Genomic DNA, 17,110 nt, shown 5'->3' with positions numbered 1-17,110 from the left:
ATGCCATTTTCTTATTTGTCCTCATTGTCCATGGAGGGAGTAGTTCTGCTCAATTGTACGTCTCAAAGTTCTTTACTTTTCTGCAGTTCACAGTAGGTAGAATTCTCTTTCAATTTCTCAGAATTCTCATTGCTTTCCACTGGTGATGACTTTATCAAATAAATCTCCCTTCAGACAGGATTTTATATTCTAGGTTTCTTGGGCTTACATTAGTGGTATAAGGTTGTCAGATCAATTCAGGTACTTTTATCTTTACTTAGAAGTTTAATGGGTTTACTGTTCTCCCAGTGCATAAACCAAGTATCTGCCTTTCATATGTCCTGTGGAGAAAACAATTGTAGTTAGGAACTGCACTTATATTTAATTCTGTAGATGTAATGAATCCCTAACTTTTGGAGAAAAAAAGAGCTCAAAAGAAAATAAAGTAGCTTGAAGGTATTTAAAAATGGAAATTTAGGACTTGTGCTATACCTTTTTTGCATGTATTTTTAAGGCTTCATTTAGGCAGAGCAGCTTAAAAAGTCTCATCATCTCCGGGACACTTTATCTTGATGGCAGCCATCACCTAAAATGTTATGCTACATTGAGCAAAAATCTCAGGGTACTGGCTTCCTAAGGTAAAAGAAGAACATAGCTAGGTCTCCAAATTTGGAAAAATCAGTAAATTTATTTTGCTGTCTGTATATGGCTTAGGGATTAATGTTCATTAAGAAAATTAATTTTAGTTGAGAGGAATGATGTATACTTGTTTTTTGACAACTGTAGTGCTGTGAAATGTTCTCACAACAAGTCAGAATGAGGACAGGAGCACAGCATGGAAAATGTTGCATAATTTTAAAATAATACTGTGGATTCAGAAATGCTGAAATATTATTTTTCTGTAAGCAATAACAGACTGGAAATATCCTCGATTTTACAGTGTCAGAACGTGGGCAGCTGTGAAGACTAAGGAGAAACTACCTCTAAATCAAGAATCTGTCAGGATTTTCCCATGATGGCTTTTCTGAAGTCAAGATAAAATGCTGCATTTGTTATTGTGGTGTAAAAGACCACTCCCAGATGACACTGTGGTGTCAGCCACTGGCCTGTTTGCAGTAATAGATTCTACACACAGGAGTTCAGATGTGAAGCTTTCCACAAACGTTTTTAAAAATATTAACAATAAGGATGAGGAAAAACAAGAATTTTTTGCCTTTTTTGCTCATTCCTTTATTTAGTAAACCTTATTTTAATTTTAAAACAACCCCCCTTTTTTAGAAAAAACAGGAACCTGAGGTTTGTTTTTTTTTGAAAAATACTTTGATCACATCTGATGATCCTGAAGGCTCCAGTTGAGTTAATTGATCAGCAGTTACCTTAAAGCACCTAGCGTCAAGTTTAGTCTGTCACTAATTATCCATCCAGAAGTCTTGCGCTTATAGCAGTAGAAGAGTAAAATAAACCCCTACGGGCAGCATATTTTTAGTCTATATATCCACAACCACATGAGGCTTTTACTAGCAAGAAAACATCTCCAAAAAGTGTATCTTAACCAGTATTGTTATTCTGGAAATTATTTCTAGTGGTCTAATTATAAATGCTAGTACAAGTATTGCCTGGCTGTTTCCTCTGCAGCATATGTTTTATGTCACTATGTTTCTAAAAAACAAAACAAGTGGAGAGCCCAGTTTTCAGTTGACTGTGCATGAAGTAATTGCAATTTCACTGGGAAGTGCTATCAATTGTTGCGTTGATCTAGCAGGCATAACTACAGGCATTAAATATTTTGGCTGGTAACACAGTTTTAAAAGATACCCTTTTTCTTCAGATTGACCACAGACACATTTACTTAAATCAATTGGTTTGCATGTACTTGTCAATTACAGCAATCACACGGTGGATGTATTTATCTACAAATTGAAGTTGGGCTCCTGTAACTGTAAGTGAGGAACATTGGCTTTTTCTGCTTTACTAGCTTCATCTTTAATCACACGTACAAAGAGCCTTTAATGGGTTGTGAGATCCAATAATTGAGGTGGTAAGGTTAATGGGGCATCTTGTTATGCTACGAGTTTTTGTTGCAAATAATTTTATATGTTAAATTGCATGAAATCTTTGCAACAGGAAAGTGAGACGAGAATTTGAGTGGCTAAAGGAGAGGCATCCAGCTAACGTCTGGTTGCAGAAATAAAGCTTAAGAACAACGACAGCAACTGCCTTTAGAGAATGACAAAATTGTAAGAGACAGCCAGTATCTGAAATGTAGTGAATGATTTTGTCTGGCAATGACAGATCTAAGGGAGTTAAAATAACAGTTTTTAAAACCTGCACTTGTGATTATCTTACTTCACCCTGTAAAAAGTAGGAAATATTCCTCTTTATTCAGTATCTTTTATGCATGTGACCATACTGACCATGCCCAAATCTTTTGATCACTTCTCTAGCCATGGAGATGCTGAGCATCACCTCCGCTTTCAGTACAGAAATACAGCAGCTCAGAGATAATTTTTATTCAGAGTGAAGAACTGTGGTCTAGACCACTGTCTGTCAGGATAATTTCTGAGATAGGTTTTTGGCTAAGTGGTCCATTTGGTAAAGGCGTAAGGTTATTTTCTCAGTCAGTCACCATCCTTCTGAATTTATGCCACGGGAGTCACTGGCAAGCTTAGTTACCTACTGTGCCCCTCACTGTATCCTTTGGTGTCCATCTGTGTCTCTCAGAGGATATTTCCAGTGATGGGAGAATTTCCTATGTCATTATAATACATCAAACAGTGCACTGAGAGAAAGGTATCTGTAATCCTTAGGACACACAGTACTCCACGTTTTCCCTTCCAAGGAAATGCTGCCAGCTAATGTGGTAGTCACCTTATTCCCCACACCCAGGCCAAGGCTGTGCTTCCCTCCCTGCCACCTGAACTGATAGTCTGTTTATTGCAAAGCACTTGATTTAAACCCCAAAATTTGCTCACTCTACCCTGTGATGCTGAAAGAATTGAAGAAACTGTGCTGCTCATAAAGCAACATGTACTGTGCTTTTGTACAGTACTGATTATCAATAAAATGTAATTTAGCTAAAACAAAAATACCAATTGTCAATAAAGTACAATTTAGCTAAAACAAAAGCTAAAACACATTTCTGAGTAAAAGCCTCAGAAGTATTAGAGGCAGAAGAAGTGAGACAGAAAATACTGATGATATTAAAATTGCAGGTTTAATTATTTTTTTTTAAATATCCAAACTCTTCACGTTCAAACTTTCAAAGAGAATGGCAGTAGGAGCAGTAGGTATTTGTATAGTTGTTACCAGCTGACACTTGTGTTAAAGAATATTAGCTAAAATATTTCTGCTACTGTGCTTCTACCAAACATGCTCTCCTACACATGCCAAAATCCGTACAGCAAACCTGGTACGAAAAGGTTGCTACAGAAACCCTTCTGTTTGTATCCGGTACCTTTCTTTGTCCTTTGTACAAAAAATAGACAGAAATGTGTCTTTTAACAGCCGGATCATCCATTCCCAGGACGGAAGTAATTCTATGGAATATGATGAAACTTACTTTAAAAAATAAATACTAAATACAGCATGTAATCATTTAGATCACGACTGGAGGAAAACCAGTCCTATTCAATGGAATGTATCTGTAGATTTAGGAGGCCAGAATAGACCTTTCAGAATTGTTTAAAAAAAAAAAGACATAAAACCTACACAAATTCTCTCATATTTCATCAGAATTTTGAATTTCCAACAACCTCAAGGATGTTTGTTTTATATTTTAGCAAAGTTCCATATACAGAGAAAGGGAAATAACAGGAGGTTTGAGGGTTGATGGAACTCCTAGAGGTAGCCCAAATCCACAAGTGTGCCATGTATATAGAGAATGTTCACACAGTCTTACTTTAGAGCTGCTTAACAGCTTAAAATGATAAAAAGTCCTTAACACAATTTAAGAACTTAAACCACTTAAACTATTTGAAGCAGCTTTTGAGTTTGAAGATTTTGGGAGGGGGGTGATGGTGGGAGGCATCCCTGCCGAGCTGCAGGCCTGGGGACAGAGCTGGCAGGGTCCCACCAAAGGGGCCCTTTTGCAGGTAAACTTTGGAGACCTGGAGGAGATGTGATGGAGAAGAAGGAAGAGTTTTCTACATATTTTTATACAGAATTGTATATATGCCCAGATTGCTTTGCTTGGGAATCTTGCTTGTTGCAGGGAATCTTCCAGGGATGAGAGATGTCAGCAGTGGCATCTCCCCAGAGAAACAGGGAAGATGGTGGCAGAAAAATATTGTATATGACAAGTCTTTGGCTGTGGAAAACAACTTTGGTTCATGGGCCAAGGGAAGGCTCCTCAGAAGCATTGTGAAGAAATCTTCTACAAGAACTGCAAGGCAAAATATTCTGATTTTGTGGCTTCAGGAGTTGGAGGCAGGGAGTGAAGTGGCATAAGTGGGCCTTTCAGATGTTTTGAGGAGGAATTTTTGATTCTAAAAGATTGTTTTGGGGAAAAGGAAATGGCACGGGTGGAGGGGGAGGCAGGGAGAATTGCTTTAGTTTGACTGATCTCAAACAGTGTTAGTTGGTCATATCAGAAATGTTGTTAATATGTGAAGTCACATTTATAAAACAGAAAAAAACCCATTATTTTTGAGATCTAGTTTGGTCCCTGCTGCCATGTGTGGTGGTCAGTGATTGCATGTGTGTTTGTGTGTGCGTATGTGAGCTCAGATGGAAAAAAATGGTAGCACTGCACAGGATTGATACTGGAGGGCACAGGAAGAAGGCACAGGAATGGGAATGAATGTCTGAAGGGGAAAAGAGCTATGATGCTGCTTCTGAAGGCAGTGATGCCACCTTAAATGTTTTGAAACTTGGTCTGGTTTTCATTGATGCAGGCAGTGATTTACACCTTTCAGTGCAGAAAAGGCTGTAAAACAGGAGTGAATTACATTCTGTACCATTTGAAAATAAATTGCGCATTCACAGCCACTCAGGGTGAGGCCTATTTACACTTCCAGAGTGGTATATGATGAGTAAATGAAAGTTAGGCCTGTGTGTGAATGAAAAATGCCTGTTTTACCAGAGGCTGTGAAAAGAGAGAGCAAGAGAGACTTAGTGGAAATTGGAAGCGAGACTTTTATTTGTTTGTTTAAAACAGTCCCATTGATTTGGAGTCAAAGGGAGCATTGGTGTAACTGCAGACTAATTCCACTGAATTCTGCAAGGTATTTCTGGTGATGCTGATGGGGCTGGAAGTTTATGTTTATAATATGAGCTTTTCTTGTGTTCAGGTAAGTGTTTATCACGTTATATTCTTGTGTGATCTTGGTGGCATAATATTTAACATGAATGTTATCTGTCCAAAAACACAATCTTCACTGGGGAGAAACAGAGCTTGGGTATAGTTAAGATCATTTTATCTCAATACAATTAAATAACTCCTTGGTTTTCTTTTATGATAAGGAATGAGATATGCAAATGTTACTTGGTGAGGATAAGTGCTTTCTGACTAATGACAGACATAGAAAGAAACCCTTTAATTAATGAAATCTTGCTGTTGTCCACATAATGCTAATATCTCAATATTGCTTGAATTTCAGAACGTTTCAGGATCTGTCCAAACAAATGGATATATCTTATGGTACAGTCAGGGATTCAGCAGTGTATGAATACTTTAAAGCAAAAGGGACAAACCCTTTGGAGCAGGATAACACATTTGCTGAACTGTGGAGGACTATCAGTAAGAATAATGGGGCAGATAATTGCGTATCGAACCCTTCTGAAGGCATCAGGAAGGTAAGACTGGATCACAGGGGTTTTCATCTAATTTTTGTATCACTGTTGTTTCTATGGAGTTATTGTTAAGTTCCAAGAAAGAAATTACAGTCATTTAAGAAAACCCTGAATTCATATCTAAAGTTCCTTTTAGTACCTTGATGGCAGATAAGAATCATATTTTGGTGTCATGGCTTTGAAGTAAGTACTTTAGCTCTGCCTAAGTTTTCAGTATGTAAGTCCTTCTTTGAATCTGGTCATAAGGTTTCTCAGTTTCTTGGGAGTTTTGAAAATGCCTTTTTGAGTGTCATTCTTTACATTATCCAGGTACTGACTCTTGTCCTTTTGCTCATTTGAGTTTTTGGGGATTTTTTTCTGCTTTCATGGACTGAACATATTGGAAACATGAGTGGAAATCAGGGATTCACAGAACATATACTCATTTCTCTTAAACGGAATTTAATGCAAGATTTTTCTTTGTTTATTCCAAACTTTGAAAAATGCATTCACCTGCCACCATGCTTTTACCTACATTTTGTTTCTCTCGGATAAGACTACACATTTCTTTTGTGAAACTGAGCATTGTTGTGAGATTCAAGGACTGATATATAACAGCTTGGGATCCTACATCTCGGTGCCAAGTCCTGTGATAAAGAGTACTGGTTCAGATCAGACCGTTACAAATGTCCACACTGTCTCCCAGCCTGCCTCTCCCCTCTGCTTCCCATCCTGAAGCTCAGCAAAAATAGATAGTACCTTACATCAAACCACATATGCCCAGGAGCAGAAGGGATGCAGACATGTTGTAAGCTTAATGTGCTGCTTCTTTAGTGAAAGGTGTCCTCTTTAACTGCCAATTGATTTTTTTTGTAAAACAACCTAACAGCCATTATTAGCACAGTGAATATTTGATCAGATGTACTCTTGTCAGTGAAACACTGGTTCTGAATTAATATATATTACTAGTTCTTTATGCTTTTGTAAGTGGGAAATGATAACATGGTTGAGTCTTCCACTTCTTTTTTTACTTTGGATTTTTGAAACCTTTTCTGAACAGTGAGAGGGAGAGTATGGAAAATCTACTGTTTTTTACAATGCCTTAAGGAGGGTGAACACAGCAACACAATCCAACCTATTTCCCAATTCATTATCCTTTAGCAAAGATTCCCAACTGTTTGCATGACTTTTGGACAAAATCTTTGTACAAAGACTGTTGTGTCTTCTCAGCATAGGGGTATTTAGTCAAAAGTTTTGGTTCATCCTGCCTTTTCACTCACCTCTCAGCTGAGCTGCCCTAAAGACCTCTGCCCTCAGCCCCGGTAGCCTGTCTCCCTTGGTACCAGATAGAGCTCTGGCAATAGCAAGGTCTGCAGTGTGTTTATTCAATTATTTATTTGATCTGCTCAGCCCCTTATGAAAATGTGGCCTCTATTTTGAGAGATTTATAGGAGAAATGGAGACATTAGGTACTTTTCTATGCACCCTAGCATTTAAGCCAATAATAAAACAGTTTACCTCAGAAAAACATACAGTATTTTACTTTTCTTTTTTTCTTTTATACCATTCTTATGGCAGTGGATGCTCTTTATCCATGAAATTGTAAATACTCTTATTCTGTAAGCCTACTGCATGTTGCCATTTATGATAGCTAGATTCGCCTAAGCCAGAAATGTAACTGTAGATTGGCAGGCTGTTGAGAATACCAATTATATTGTCTGTATGGAACTGGCAGCTTCATCTTATCTATGTGATAATAACTTTTCATATGAAGTTTGATTTCAGTATTGCAGGGTGATTTTTATACGACTAGATCAACTCATTCAATTAGTGTCAACAAGAAAATTTTACTTCAGTCCCCAAAGATGACCGAGGCCACTATTTGATTAGACACCTACATAAATGGGGATTAATATTTAATAACATTGTCAACTAAACTGTTGTGTTTATAGTTTAAGTGTCACTCTTCCTAGCTCATGAGCTCTTTCAATAAACAGACGAGTTTTCCATGTCAAGTATTACGGCTAGAAATTCTGTTTTTTTCTAAAGGAGAATTGATGTCAGCCAAGGAAATGAGAGTTTCCATCCATAAACGCATACTGCTGCATGAAAGAGATGTAAACGTGCCTTAAAAATGTATTTTATAGGAAATGGGAAATCTAAATCTCTCTAGCATAAAAAGATCCATAAAACATTTTTCTGAATGAGGATTCACCTGACACAATGCAAAGAGGAAAAAAAAAAATCACTACTCTCCTTTCTTCCCTTCCCTTCTCCTCCTTTCCATTTTCTTCAGACAGTGTCACAGTTCAGCTGTGGTTACAAACAGAGCAATGCCACTTCAATGCAAAACAGGGGAGTGCTGGTTGTTTATGCTACAGGCAGGTATTTCAGGTGTTTATCTCTGTTCCATCTCCCTCCATTTCACAGAGCTTTTCCTACTCCCTTTGACTGCGTGAAAGTCAAAAGGATGGTAGTGGAAGAAAGTCCTGAGAGTTTTGAGGCAGAGGTCTCTCTTCAGAGCCAGCACAGTCCTTGTAGCCACAGCGACCATCTCCCGTAAGCAACAGGAGGATGTTTCAGAGATGGGGGTAGGGCAGGCAAGCTGCTTTTGTTCTGCTCCCAAGGTAGTTGAAAGAGGTCATTGAAGATTGAAAACGTCCTCCTATTCACCAGTGCCTTTGCACAGCATAAGAGCAGGTTACCAGGCAAATCACCAGTCCATACAAAATACTGTTTTGCCACTTGAGCTTTCCAGTATTATAACAGAGAATGATTGACTAACACTGTTATAGGGAAAGTTTCTTTCTGGGTCAAACTCCAGCCAGGATCCCCAGGAATCATGCAGTGAGTACTCCTGCCATCTCATCCCAGGTGGACATTTGTACTGGAATCACGTGCATTTCTAAGCCATTTGCACATCTCAGCAAACTGTTTGCATAATACCCAGTAGCAATTAGTTTTCAGGGTAATTATTGATTGCACCAACATATGCAATAACCTGTGGGTTTCTTTCATTGTGGGCACCCATTTTTGCTTTGAAAGAATGAAGCAATATGATCCCCATGTAACGCCATATCTGCTCTATATACACCTAGGAGAATTAAGCTATTGTTGTTGCATTTTATAAATCCCTGCTTTGATTGAGGCTGTTCCCCTATCCAATCAATTTGGTGCCAAAATTTCTCTGAATCCTTTCTTTTCTTCCTGTGTATCACTTTTGATCAAAAGTGAACAAAGCCAAGTAGAGCACAAAATGAGGATGCATCACTGACTTAGGCAATAGCACAGTAAGAATTTATTCCTTCCCTTTTTTGCTCCCCTCAAAAAGTCTCTCTTGACTGCAGATGAAAAGCAAACATTAAATCAGACTGATCTTATTGAGCAGTCACCTCTATTCATTCTTATTTTGAGAGTAAAAGTAATTTAAAATTTCAATTAATATGACTTTTTTAAAAACTATTTTTTCCAATAATTTATTGTCCACAATGAATTTTATATTGTGAATTGGGATTGTTCATCCATATGCTTTCATGGACCCTCATAAATTTCTCCATTTCTTGACCCATTTGAAGTAAAAGCAAATGCTTCCTTAAACCTGAATCTATTGCATCCTATAGTGGTTCCTTAATTATTTTAATGTTGGAAACATTTCAACAGGATTAAATGGCATGTCTTTCTTTTTATTAGAACTGTTTTGCTTCTCTTAAAGCATTTTTTTATAGATAATAAATGTTATCCAAGCGTGTTTTTGAACTACTCCACTAATGCCAATGTAAAAGTCACTTTTTGATATTTCTGTGGTACCATCCATATAATGGGATCAGCCACAGTGACACTCTGTTCTGGCAGTAAATTAATGACAAATTTTGTACTATTCTGGCACTTGTGTCTTTAGTATGATAGCTTCTTCATAAGTTAATCTGGAATTAATCTTTTCTTTCATGTTATTATTATTTCTTACTATGCTTTCTTTGAAATAATTAACCATCAGTAAGCCAGGACCCTGTGAACAATAGTCTTCTGTCTCCCTCCACATTGAAGAGTGACATTATGAGGTTGCTTACTGCTTTTCTGGAGTATTATTTCCTTTGTGGTCCTTCTTATGTCAAGGAAGAAATCTTCTTTGGCCTTTTAATTTTTTTAGGATTGTGAAGAAGAAACAATTTTTTAACATAGGTTTTGTTCAGGGGTGTCGTTTTTTCTTAAACCTGTTTTCTTAAGTCTCTTAAACTAAAAATAAATCTGGTGTCTTTGGTGTAAGCCAAAGTAGTTGTTCTACCTGGGTGGGATAAATGAGCGCTGCTTTGGCTGGCTTTCTGATAAAGAGGATGTTAAATGTTTAACCAAGTGATTTTGTTTTGTTCTGCAGCATGCCTATATGTTGGCAGTCACTATAAGGCCATAGCAAAAGAGCAAAATATGAAAGACAATTATAGATTTAAAGAACAAAATTTAGCTTATTATTCTGTATTTAATTTCAGTCATTTTTTATTAAAGCTATCTTACTTATGCTCAGCTGGGTTTTGCCACAGGCCCTTTTACCAGCTTTATTCTATCTTTGCAATGATGTCTGATCACTAGAACATTTTTATGGGCCCTAAACCCCCACGATTCAGGCTTTAGATGGCTGAGCTTTGAATGCAAGAGCCTGAGGATGTGAATATTTGCTGTACTGTGATCAGGACTTGGTTACATGGGTAGGTACATCTGTGTTGTACGAAATTAGGGAGCTTGATGTGTTTCTTGCTTGTCCATCCCACAGGTCAGTGCCGGGTCTTCCTACTTTCCCTATGGCCTGGGAGCTAAGAGGCATGCACATATGCACACATGCATTCTTTCCTGTAAAAAGAAATGAAAAGTTTAAAAAGCCTTTAAAAGTTTTGCGTTGATTTTTCTTTGAAAATAAGTGTCAATTTGATTTTATTTGGCTTTTACCACTTGCCTAGTGAAAGTATATAAGAAGTAAACATTCTTCAAACACACGTGTGTGTGCAGTTGTGTGTCTTGCACATATTTTCTTCTAATTTGACAGCTTTTCTTTAAATTGAACAAATGATACTGCTTAGCTGTCACAACAGATATTAACAGGGAAGGGAATGATGCTGAATTTAGAGAGCAACTAAACATTTTGTTATAAGAAAACTTTCCACACAATGAACACAATAATAGAATGAGGTCTCCACTCTTCAGAGAAGAAAATTGAGCAAGTGGAAGAAGTTTTGGAAGAAACAAATCTCTCCTTAAGAAAAAGGGATCTTCAGAGATCCTGTTTTTGGCATCAGAGAGGGGGAGCAGTCTTACACCCGGTATTTCTGGGAGATTGAAAGAGTTTAAGACCCAGATTCCTGTTTATGCTAAAATGATCAGGCTGTCAGAGAAATAATGTTCTACAGATGTGATGACATTGGATAGAATGATTTATGTCATTAAAAAATATATTAAATAGATGTGAAGAGACCTGGTAGACTTTGTTTTTGACCACTTGCACTTGTAGGATGTAATTTGAGATAGCAACACTGCAGACAAAAGATAAGCAGACCTTTACAAAATATCTGCTGTCCAGCATTGAAAGTCAGTGTATTATAATGAAAATCAAATGTTTGAGGAAGATTGTGTTCCTCAAGTATTACTAAGAAATAGGTGAGGAATGTATTATATGTTGTCAGTGCTGTTCTTTTCTAAACTGTAAATTTGAAAAGCAGATTTACTGACCGGTTCTGAAAGAACAGAAGATAGATACAATTCTTTAAACCAAATGAACATACAAAACAACAAGAACAACAAAAAAACCCCAAACAACCAACCAAAAAAGCCCCTAGAGAAATGCAAGGCACATGTCCAGTTTTTGTATATCCATCAGGCGAGATTTTGTTCTCTGGTAGCATGGATTTTGAATAAATTCTGTGTGCAGTAACAAATGCTGCTGTCTTTGTTCCCACGAGTGCATATTTTTAATGCACTTGAACTTGCAGTTTCCTGTCATAGGTATCAAAAGCCTATGTACTATTTACCACAGAACAAAACCTGTCTGAGATGTGCAAAACCAGGGCCTTTGATGGTCCTTCCCTGTTAGGATCTCTAGTGGGACTGATGGCCATTGCCTGGGGTCCCTCACCAGGGTAGGAGGTTTATCAGCACCATCACAGCTGTCAAAGTGTAAAATGGGAATTGTTGAAGCCCGTTACAGGAAGGGCAGAGAGGAAGATGCAGAGATTTACAGCTGAAAACCCAGTTAATCATAGCTATGTGATCATTCAGAAAATACCTTTGAAGAGTATCTTTTAGGCTTCCAAGAACATAGGTTCCTGCTGGAATATAGGCCAAATGCCTTGAGAAATCACTTCCTTGGCATTCTGAATTTTGTGCACATCCCTGTGTTGGTAGGCGTTGAAGCCTTTTCTGGTGTTTGCTTATAGTAAAGAGTGATTTATTTGTTCTTTTCTCTTTTGTGCCACCATTACCAGATTAGGTAAACAGCCAGCTGGAGTATTACAATGCAGATGTGGAAGTCTTGCTCTGATCTGGTTTCATACAATGATATTTAAGTGCAAGATATTTTTATGAACATGCTGGTTTAATAAGTTGTGTGAGCTAAATCAATGACTGATTCTAACAGTAGAGTGGGGCTTTTATTTGAATAACTCCTGTAATAGGAGTTGCTTCATACTATAGTTCAGATTTTAATAACATTTTTTACTAGGATATCAGTTGCTGTTTGGGGCTACATGAATTATTGTCTGTTACTCTGAACTGGCCAGGGAGATGGCAAAGGAGAAAATGAACACAAACTCACACTAGTGGCATGCTCTTAACAAAAATAATATTTTCAAAGGGGTCAGTATACAGGCTTATTTAAAACTTACCAAAGAGGAACATTTCTATTCTGTTTTAACTCAGAAGCAAATGAATTCGTGGATCTTTGATTGCCTTGATGCAGATAAAAGGGAAGATGGGAAAAGAGGTGGATCGTGGCAAGTAGCTTACAGAAAATCCAGGAACCATAATTTTAATCTTTGTTTCCCTGATTTCTACCCACTGGAGGATAACCCACCCATTTGATTTATTCTCATGTGTAAGCAACTGTAAGGGACTTCAGAAACCTATGGTTTATATCAAAGCGTGGTGAATTAAAATTATCTTAATTGCTCAACTGAGGAATCCAATATAATAAAACATCTAATAGAGTCTTATAAACTTACAGTTCAATTTAAAATTGAACTTACACAGAAATTGAAAGTATGCAGAGGGATGCACTAATACTGTGTCAGAGCTTCAGACATTGGCTAGGGGAGCTTGGTGAATCGGTTCACAGAAAGAAATATATACAGGAGTTCAGCTCACTGTTTTGCTTTGATCTGACCTAAAGAAGGATCTGAAATCACCCAAAGTTAAAAAAAAAAAAAGAATTACTAGTCATGTATTTACCTTAGGTGTTCCAGCCCATCTGTTCTACCGTTTACTAGGGACTTAAAAACTTACTGCTTAAATATATTAAGAATTCAATTATTACTTTAACCAAGAAAATTATTATTATTTTTGCTTTATTGAATCCCTATCCAGAGATGTTTCTTTCTTCTTGTGTTAAGTAAAGTGATTTACATTCACTGTATGTCCTGTGTGCAGGCATTGGTTTCAATCCCAATTAAGTCTGATGTTTAAGGACATCTACATGGGTGTGTGTTAAAATAAAACAATATTTATCCCAAACCTGAGATAATAGGAGATTCTTGTGAATCTTCTTGCTTGTGAAGAAAAGAGGGAACTCTTTAAATTCAGAGCGTGCCTTTCTTTACAGGACTAACATAGCTCTTAGAAAGGCTTTGTTTATTTGGAAGGGAAATTTGTTTTATTTACATGTTTATATCAGCACAGTTACAAAGTTACAATTTTGGTGACTGGGATAATGAGGAAACATCACTTAGTGCTCATACTGTGCCTGTCTTGTTACACAAATGTATGGCACCAGCACATTCCATTCTCCTACAAAACATACAAAAAATCCCATCATCTAAAGTAATAGCTTTCATTTATAATTATTAACCTGTTACATAAACTTTACTTATACCTAAAATTGGCTATGTTATCCTATGTATTCCTATTAAAAGAGAAAGATATTTGTTTGAAGTAGATGAGGTACTGCTGGGAGGGAAGAGCGTTAGAAATATATTAAGATGTTGGAGGTCTACAGATAACCTGTGACTTAAGGAAATACCACCAAGGAATAATTACAAGGTCCGGATTTGTTGGCTTGGGGTTTTGTCCTACCTAGAAATTCAGTTTAGTTTAGATTGTGTTGTGTTCGTGCTGTATTTACAGGCCAAGAAAGGAAATTACGCTTTCCTGTGGGATGTGACAGTTGTGGAATATGCTGCGCTGACAGATGATGAATGCTCTGTGACAGTCATTGGAAACAGCATCAGCAGCAAAGGATATGGGATAGCACTCCAGCATGGAAGTCCCTACAGAGATCTTTTCTCCCAGAGGTAAACTGAAACAAAGCTCGTTTTACAGGATTCCTCTCTACAGCCAGCAACCATTTGTGGTTCACATTAATTCTGGCATTTAATTGATAAAGGACAATGAATACATGACAGCAGAGAGGTTGAGTTCAGGCTCAACAAAGCTGCTACTTCTGCTCCATGTGCATCTGGTTTGGGAGGAGGGGACAGAGGTGATGTGTTGATGTGTGGCCTCACACCTTCAAGCAGTGCTGCCTCTGGCACAAAGGACTGATGTCCTCAGAGCTTTGTGTGAGGTAGAGGAGAGATTGAAGAGAGATCCTTGATTCATGCTGCATTTTGCAGGCTCTAAAGCAATGTTTTGCTCCCTGCAGTAAGCAAGTAGTAATGCCCTGGCTTATCCTTTAGGGTGGAGAGACAGGTCGAAGACTCACAATGGCACAGGGAAACAAGAATTGCCAAGGATTGCATGGGACTGTCAAGACCACGAGGCTATAAAACCATGCCATTTAGTGATCTCTGAGCTATCAGCTAGGAATATGTTTTCATATGAGTGTGTACACTGAAATGAAGACATGGAGTGGTGCAGGCAGAAGGTGAGCTGGTGCTCCGCTCCAGGCAAGGAACTGAAGCAAGATTTCCTCATTTACTCCTTCTTTATAAAAAGGAGCAAAACTCCAGCTGCCTAACTAGAGACAAAGCTGCCTCAAGAGAACAGATTGTTAGTAAACAGCTAAAACAGTTATCAAACCAAATCCAAAATTAATCATTCATGCAGAGAAGGGACACTTCACAAGAGACAAAACAATGATTAATTAGCAACTGTTAACACAGTAATTCAGGCATTATGTAACAGCATTGAAGTAAAATCCTTTTGAATAAAGTACATTTGCTGAAGTAAATGAGTTGGTCGCTGCTTAAACAGATTTGTATTAAGTGGTGCACAAACAGTAGCATGTTTAGCCTCCCATGATTTTCAAATTATTGTGGAAGAGCAGCAGTGGAGTGGGTTGATCATTTCACTAGTGGGACCAGCTGTTGCAGCTGAATGTAGCCAGACCAGGCATGACTAAATGGTGATTTCCCATGGAAATGCTGTTTGCATTGCAGTGGAATTTTTGACAGACTCTTTTTTTTCTGAGGTTACCCAGTGGAGTTTACCTGCTGCTGTGAGTAGAAAGAAGTCTTGGTATAGTGGAGTCTCAGATGAAAAATAAAACACTGTGGTGGTGGTGGGGTGGAGTTTTGAGCTGTGGGATGATAGGTTTAAGAGTTGTGCAGCATAAGGAAAAGACAAAAAAACTGCAAAAAGTATCACTGAAATAATACTTGTCTTTTGAAATTTCTGCAGGATCCTAGAGTTGCAAGAAAGTGGAGATTTGGATGTTCTTAAACAGAAATGGTGGCCACGGATGGGACGTTGTGACCTGAATAGCCATACCAATGCACAGACAGATGGGAAGGCACTCAAGCTTCACAGTTTTGCAGGCGTTTTCTGCATTTTAGCAATAGGCCTTCTTCTTGCTTGCTTGGTGGCAGCATTGGAGTTGTGGTGGAACAGCAACCGTTGTCATCAAGAAACACCGAAAGAGGTCCATAACTTTTATTCTTATCACAATTAAAAGTAGAAAACACAAAAGAAAGAGAGAGCAAGTGAAAGTTGTGGGATTTTAGGTGCTCTCATACAATAAATTTGATTTATATTGATTCGCCATACTAAGCTTTGCATATAACTTTTTGGGTGGTTGTTTCTAAGCAAATAAAAGAACAAACAAATGTGTCTTTTGTGCACATGGAAGGTGCCAAACTGACGGCCCTGGAGACTAAATTCCTCTATTTATTTGTAGAGCAGATACAGCATGGGCAGCAGCAGTGCAAACTTCCCCTCATTGCCCCACCAATGTGCCTCAACCCTGACCTGGAGAGACCACCTTTAGGGGTAAGAGAGTAGTTCAGAAACATGCCCTCGGCCACTCTGCTGTGAGTGACAGGGAGGCCAGTCACGGGCACCCAGTTGTGCCATCTGTGGTAATGTTTTCCCTGACCTGAGCCCTCACCCACTGGCTGTGAGAACCATGTCCATCCTGTGCAGGCTGTGCAGCTGCCAGCCATCTGGTAGCTTCTTTCCTTCATGGCTGACCTAGGCTGAGTTTGAAGAGGTACATGAGCAATTAAAAATAAACCAGCTAGTTAAAAATTGAATAAGCCATATTGTCATGACACTGTTTAAATGCTTCCCTTCTTTTGAATTCAGTTTTGTTTCTAAAACTAGGAGCCTCTGAGAAAACTGACCTTCATATAACATGTCTTACCTAGAAAAATACCACTGAGAATTTTCTTGGGCTTGAAGTTTTCATGCACAGTAGTAATAGTTAGCAATGCTATGATAGAATAATCAGTCCATGCTCAGATCTGTTTTACATGAAGCCTGTATTTGTTTACTTATACTAAATGTTTAACAAACTAACCTCTTGCAATTTTGGAGACATTGAGGCATTTGTAGGTGCTTTTATCTTGGAACAGATGTTTGTTACAAGCAAATAATAGCAGTGAGCTGCACTACAGCTGGAAAATAGTATGTAACCCATCAATTCTAACCTATGTTTCTCAAGTTGCAGTAGTACTAGACTAATTGACATACCTATCACCTGTAAGCAATTTTGGCAAACTGGCAACCTGGTCTAGTGGATGGCATCCCTTCCCATGGCAGAGGGGTTAGAACAAGAGGATCTTCAGGGTCCCTTCCAACCCAAACTGTTCTCTGATCTCATGATTTTGCCCTGCTGCTGTGTAAAGTCGCTCCTACTGTAACCCCAAAGGTCCCCCCACCTCAGCATTGTGAAGGCCTAAAGCCCAGAGGTTGGTGGTTCACTGCCCACTGTGAAAGCCTGTCAGGGCAG

At 38.2% G+C, this 17,110-nt stretch overlaps 1 protein-coding gene across 2 annotated transcripts in view; it reads left to right on the top strand.

The window, feature by feature from the left end:
• The window catches only part of GRID1 (glutamate ionotropic receptor delta type subunit 1), a 532,881-nt gene that overhangs the window by 494,761 nt on the left and 21,010 nt on the right, over positions 1–17,110 (top strand). The window contains exons 13-16 of one of the 2 annotated variants that reach the window (XM_027698624.1): positions 5,577–5,772; positions 14,068–14,234; positions 15,562–15,802; positions 16,063–16,149. In XM_027698624.1, the coding sequence (XP_027554425.1) occupies positions 5,577–5,772; positions 14,068–14,234; positions 15,562–15,802; positions 16,063–16,149 (691 nt within the window). The remainder of the gene's footprint in view (positions 1–5,576; positions 5,773–14,067; positions 14,235–15,561; positions 15,803–16,062; positions 16,150–17,110) is intronic. The other variant, XM_027698622.1, reaches the window with a different exon arrangement.

Source organism: Neopelma chrysocephalum, unplaced genomic scaffold (assembly GCF_003984885.1).
Source record: "Neopelma chrysocephalum unplaced genomic scaffold, ASM398488v2 Primary Assembly neopelma1_131, whole genome shotgun sequence".
Taxonomy (NCBI): domain Eukaryota; kingdom Metazoa; phylum Chordata; class Aves; order Passeriformes; family Pipridae; genus Neopelma; species Neopelma chrysocephalum.
The sequence above is the reverse complement of the archived record's forward strand: the minus strand, read 5'-3'. Positions and strand labels throughout refer to the sequence as shown.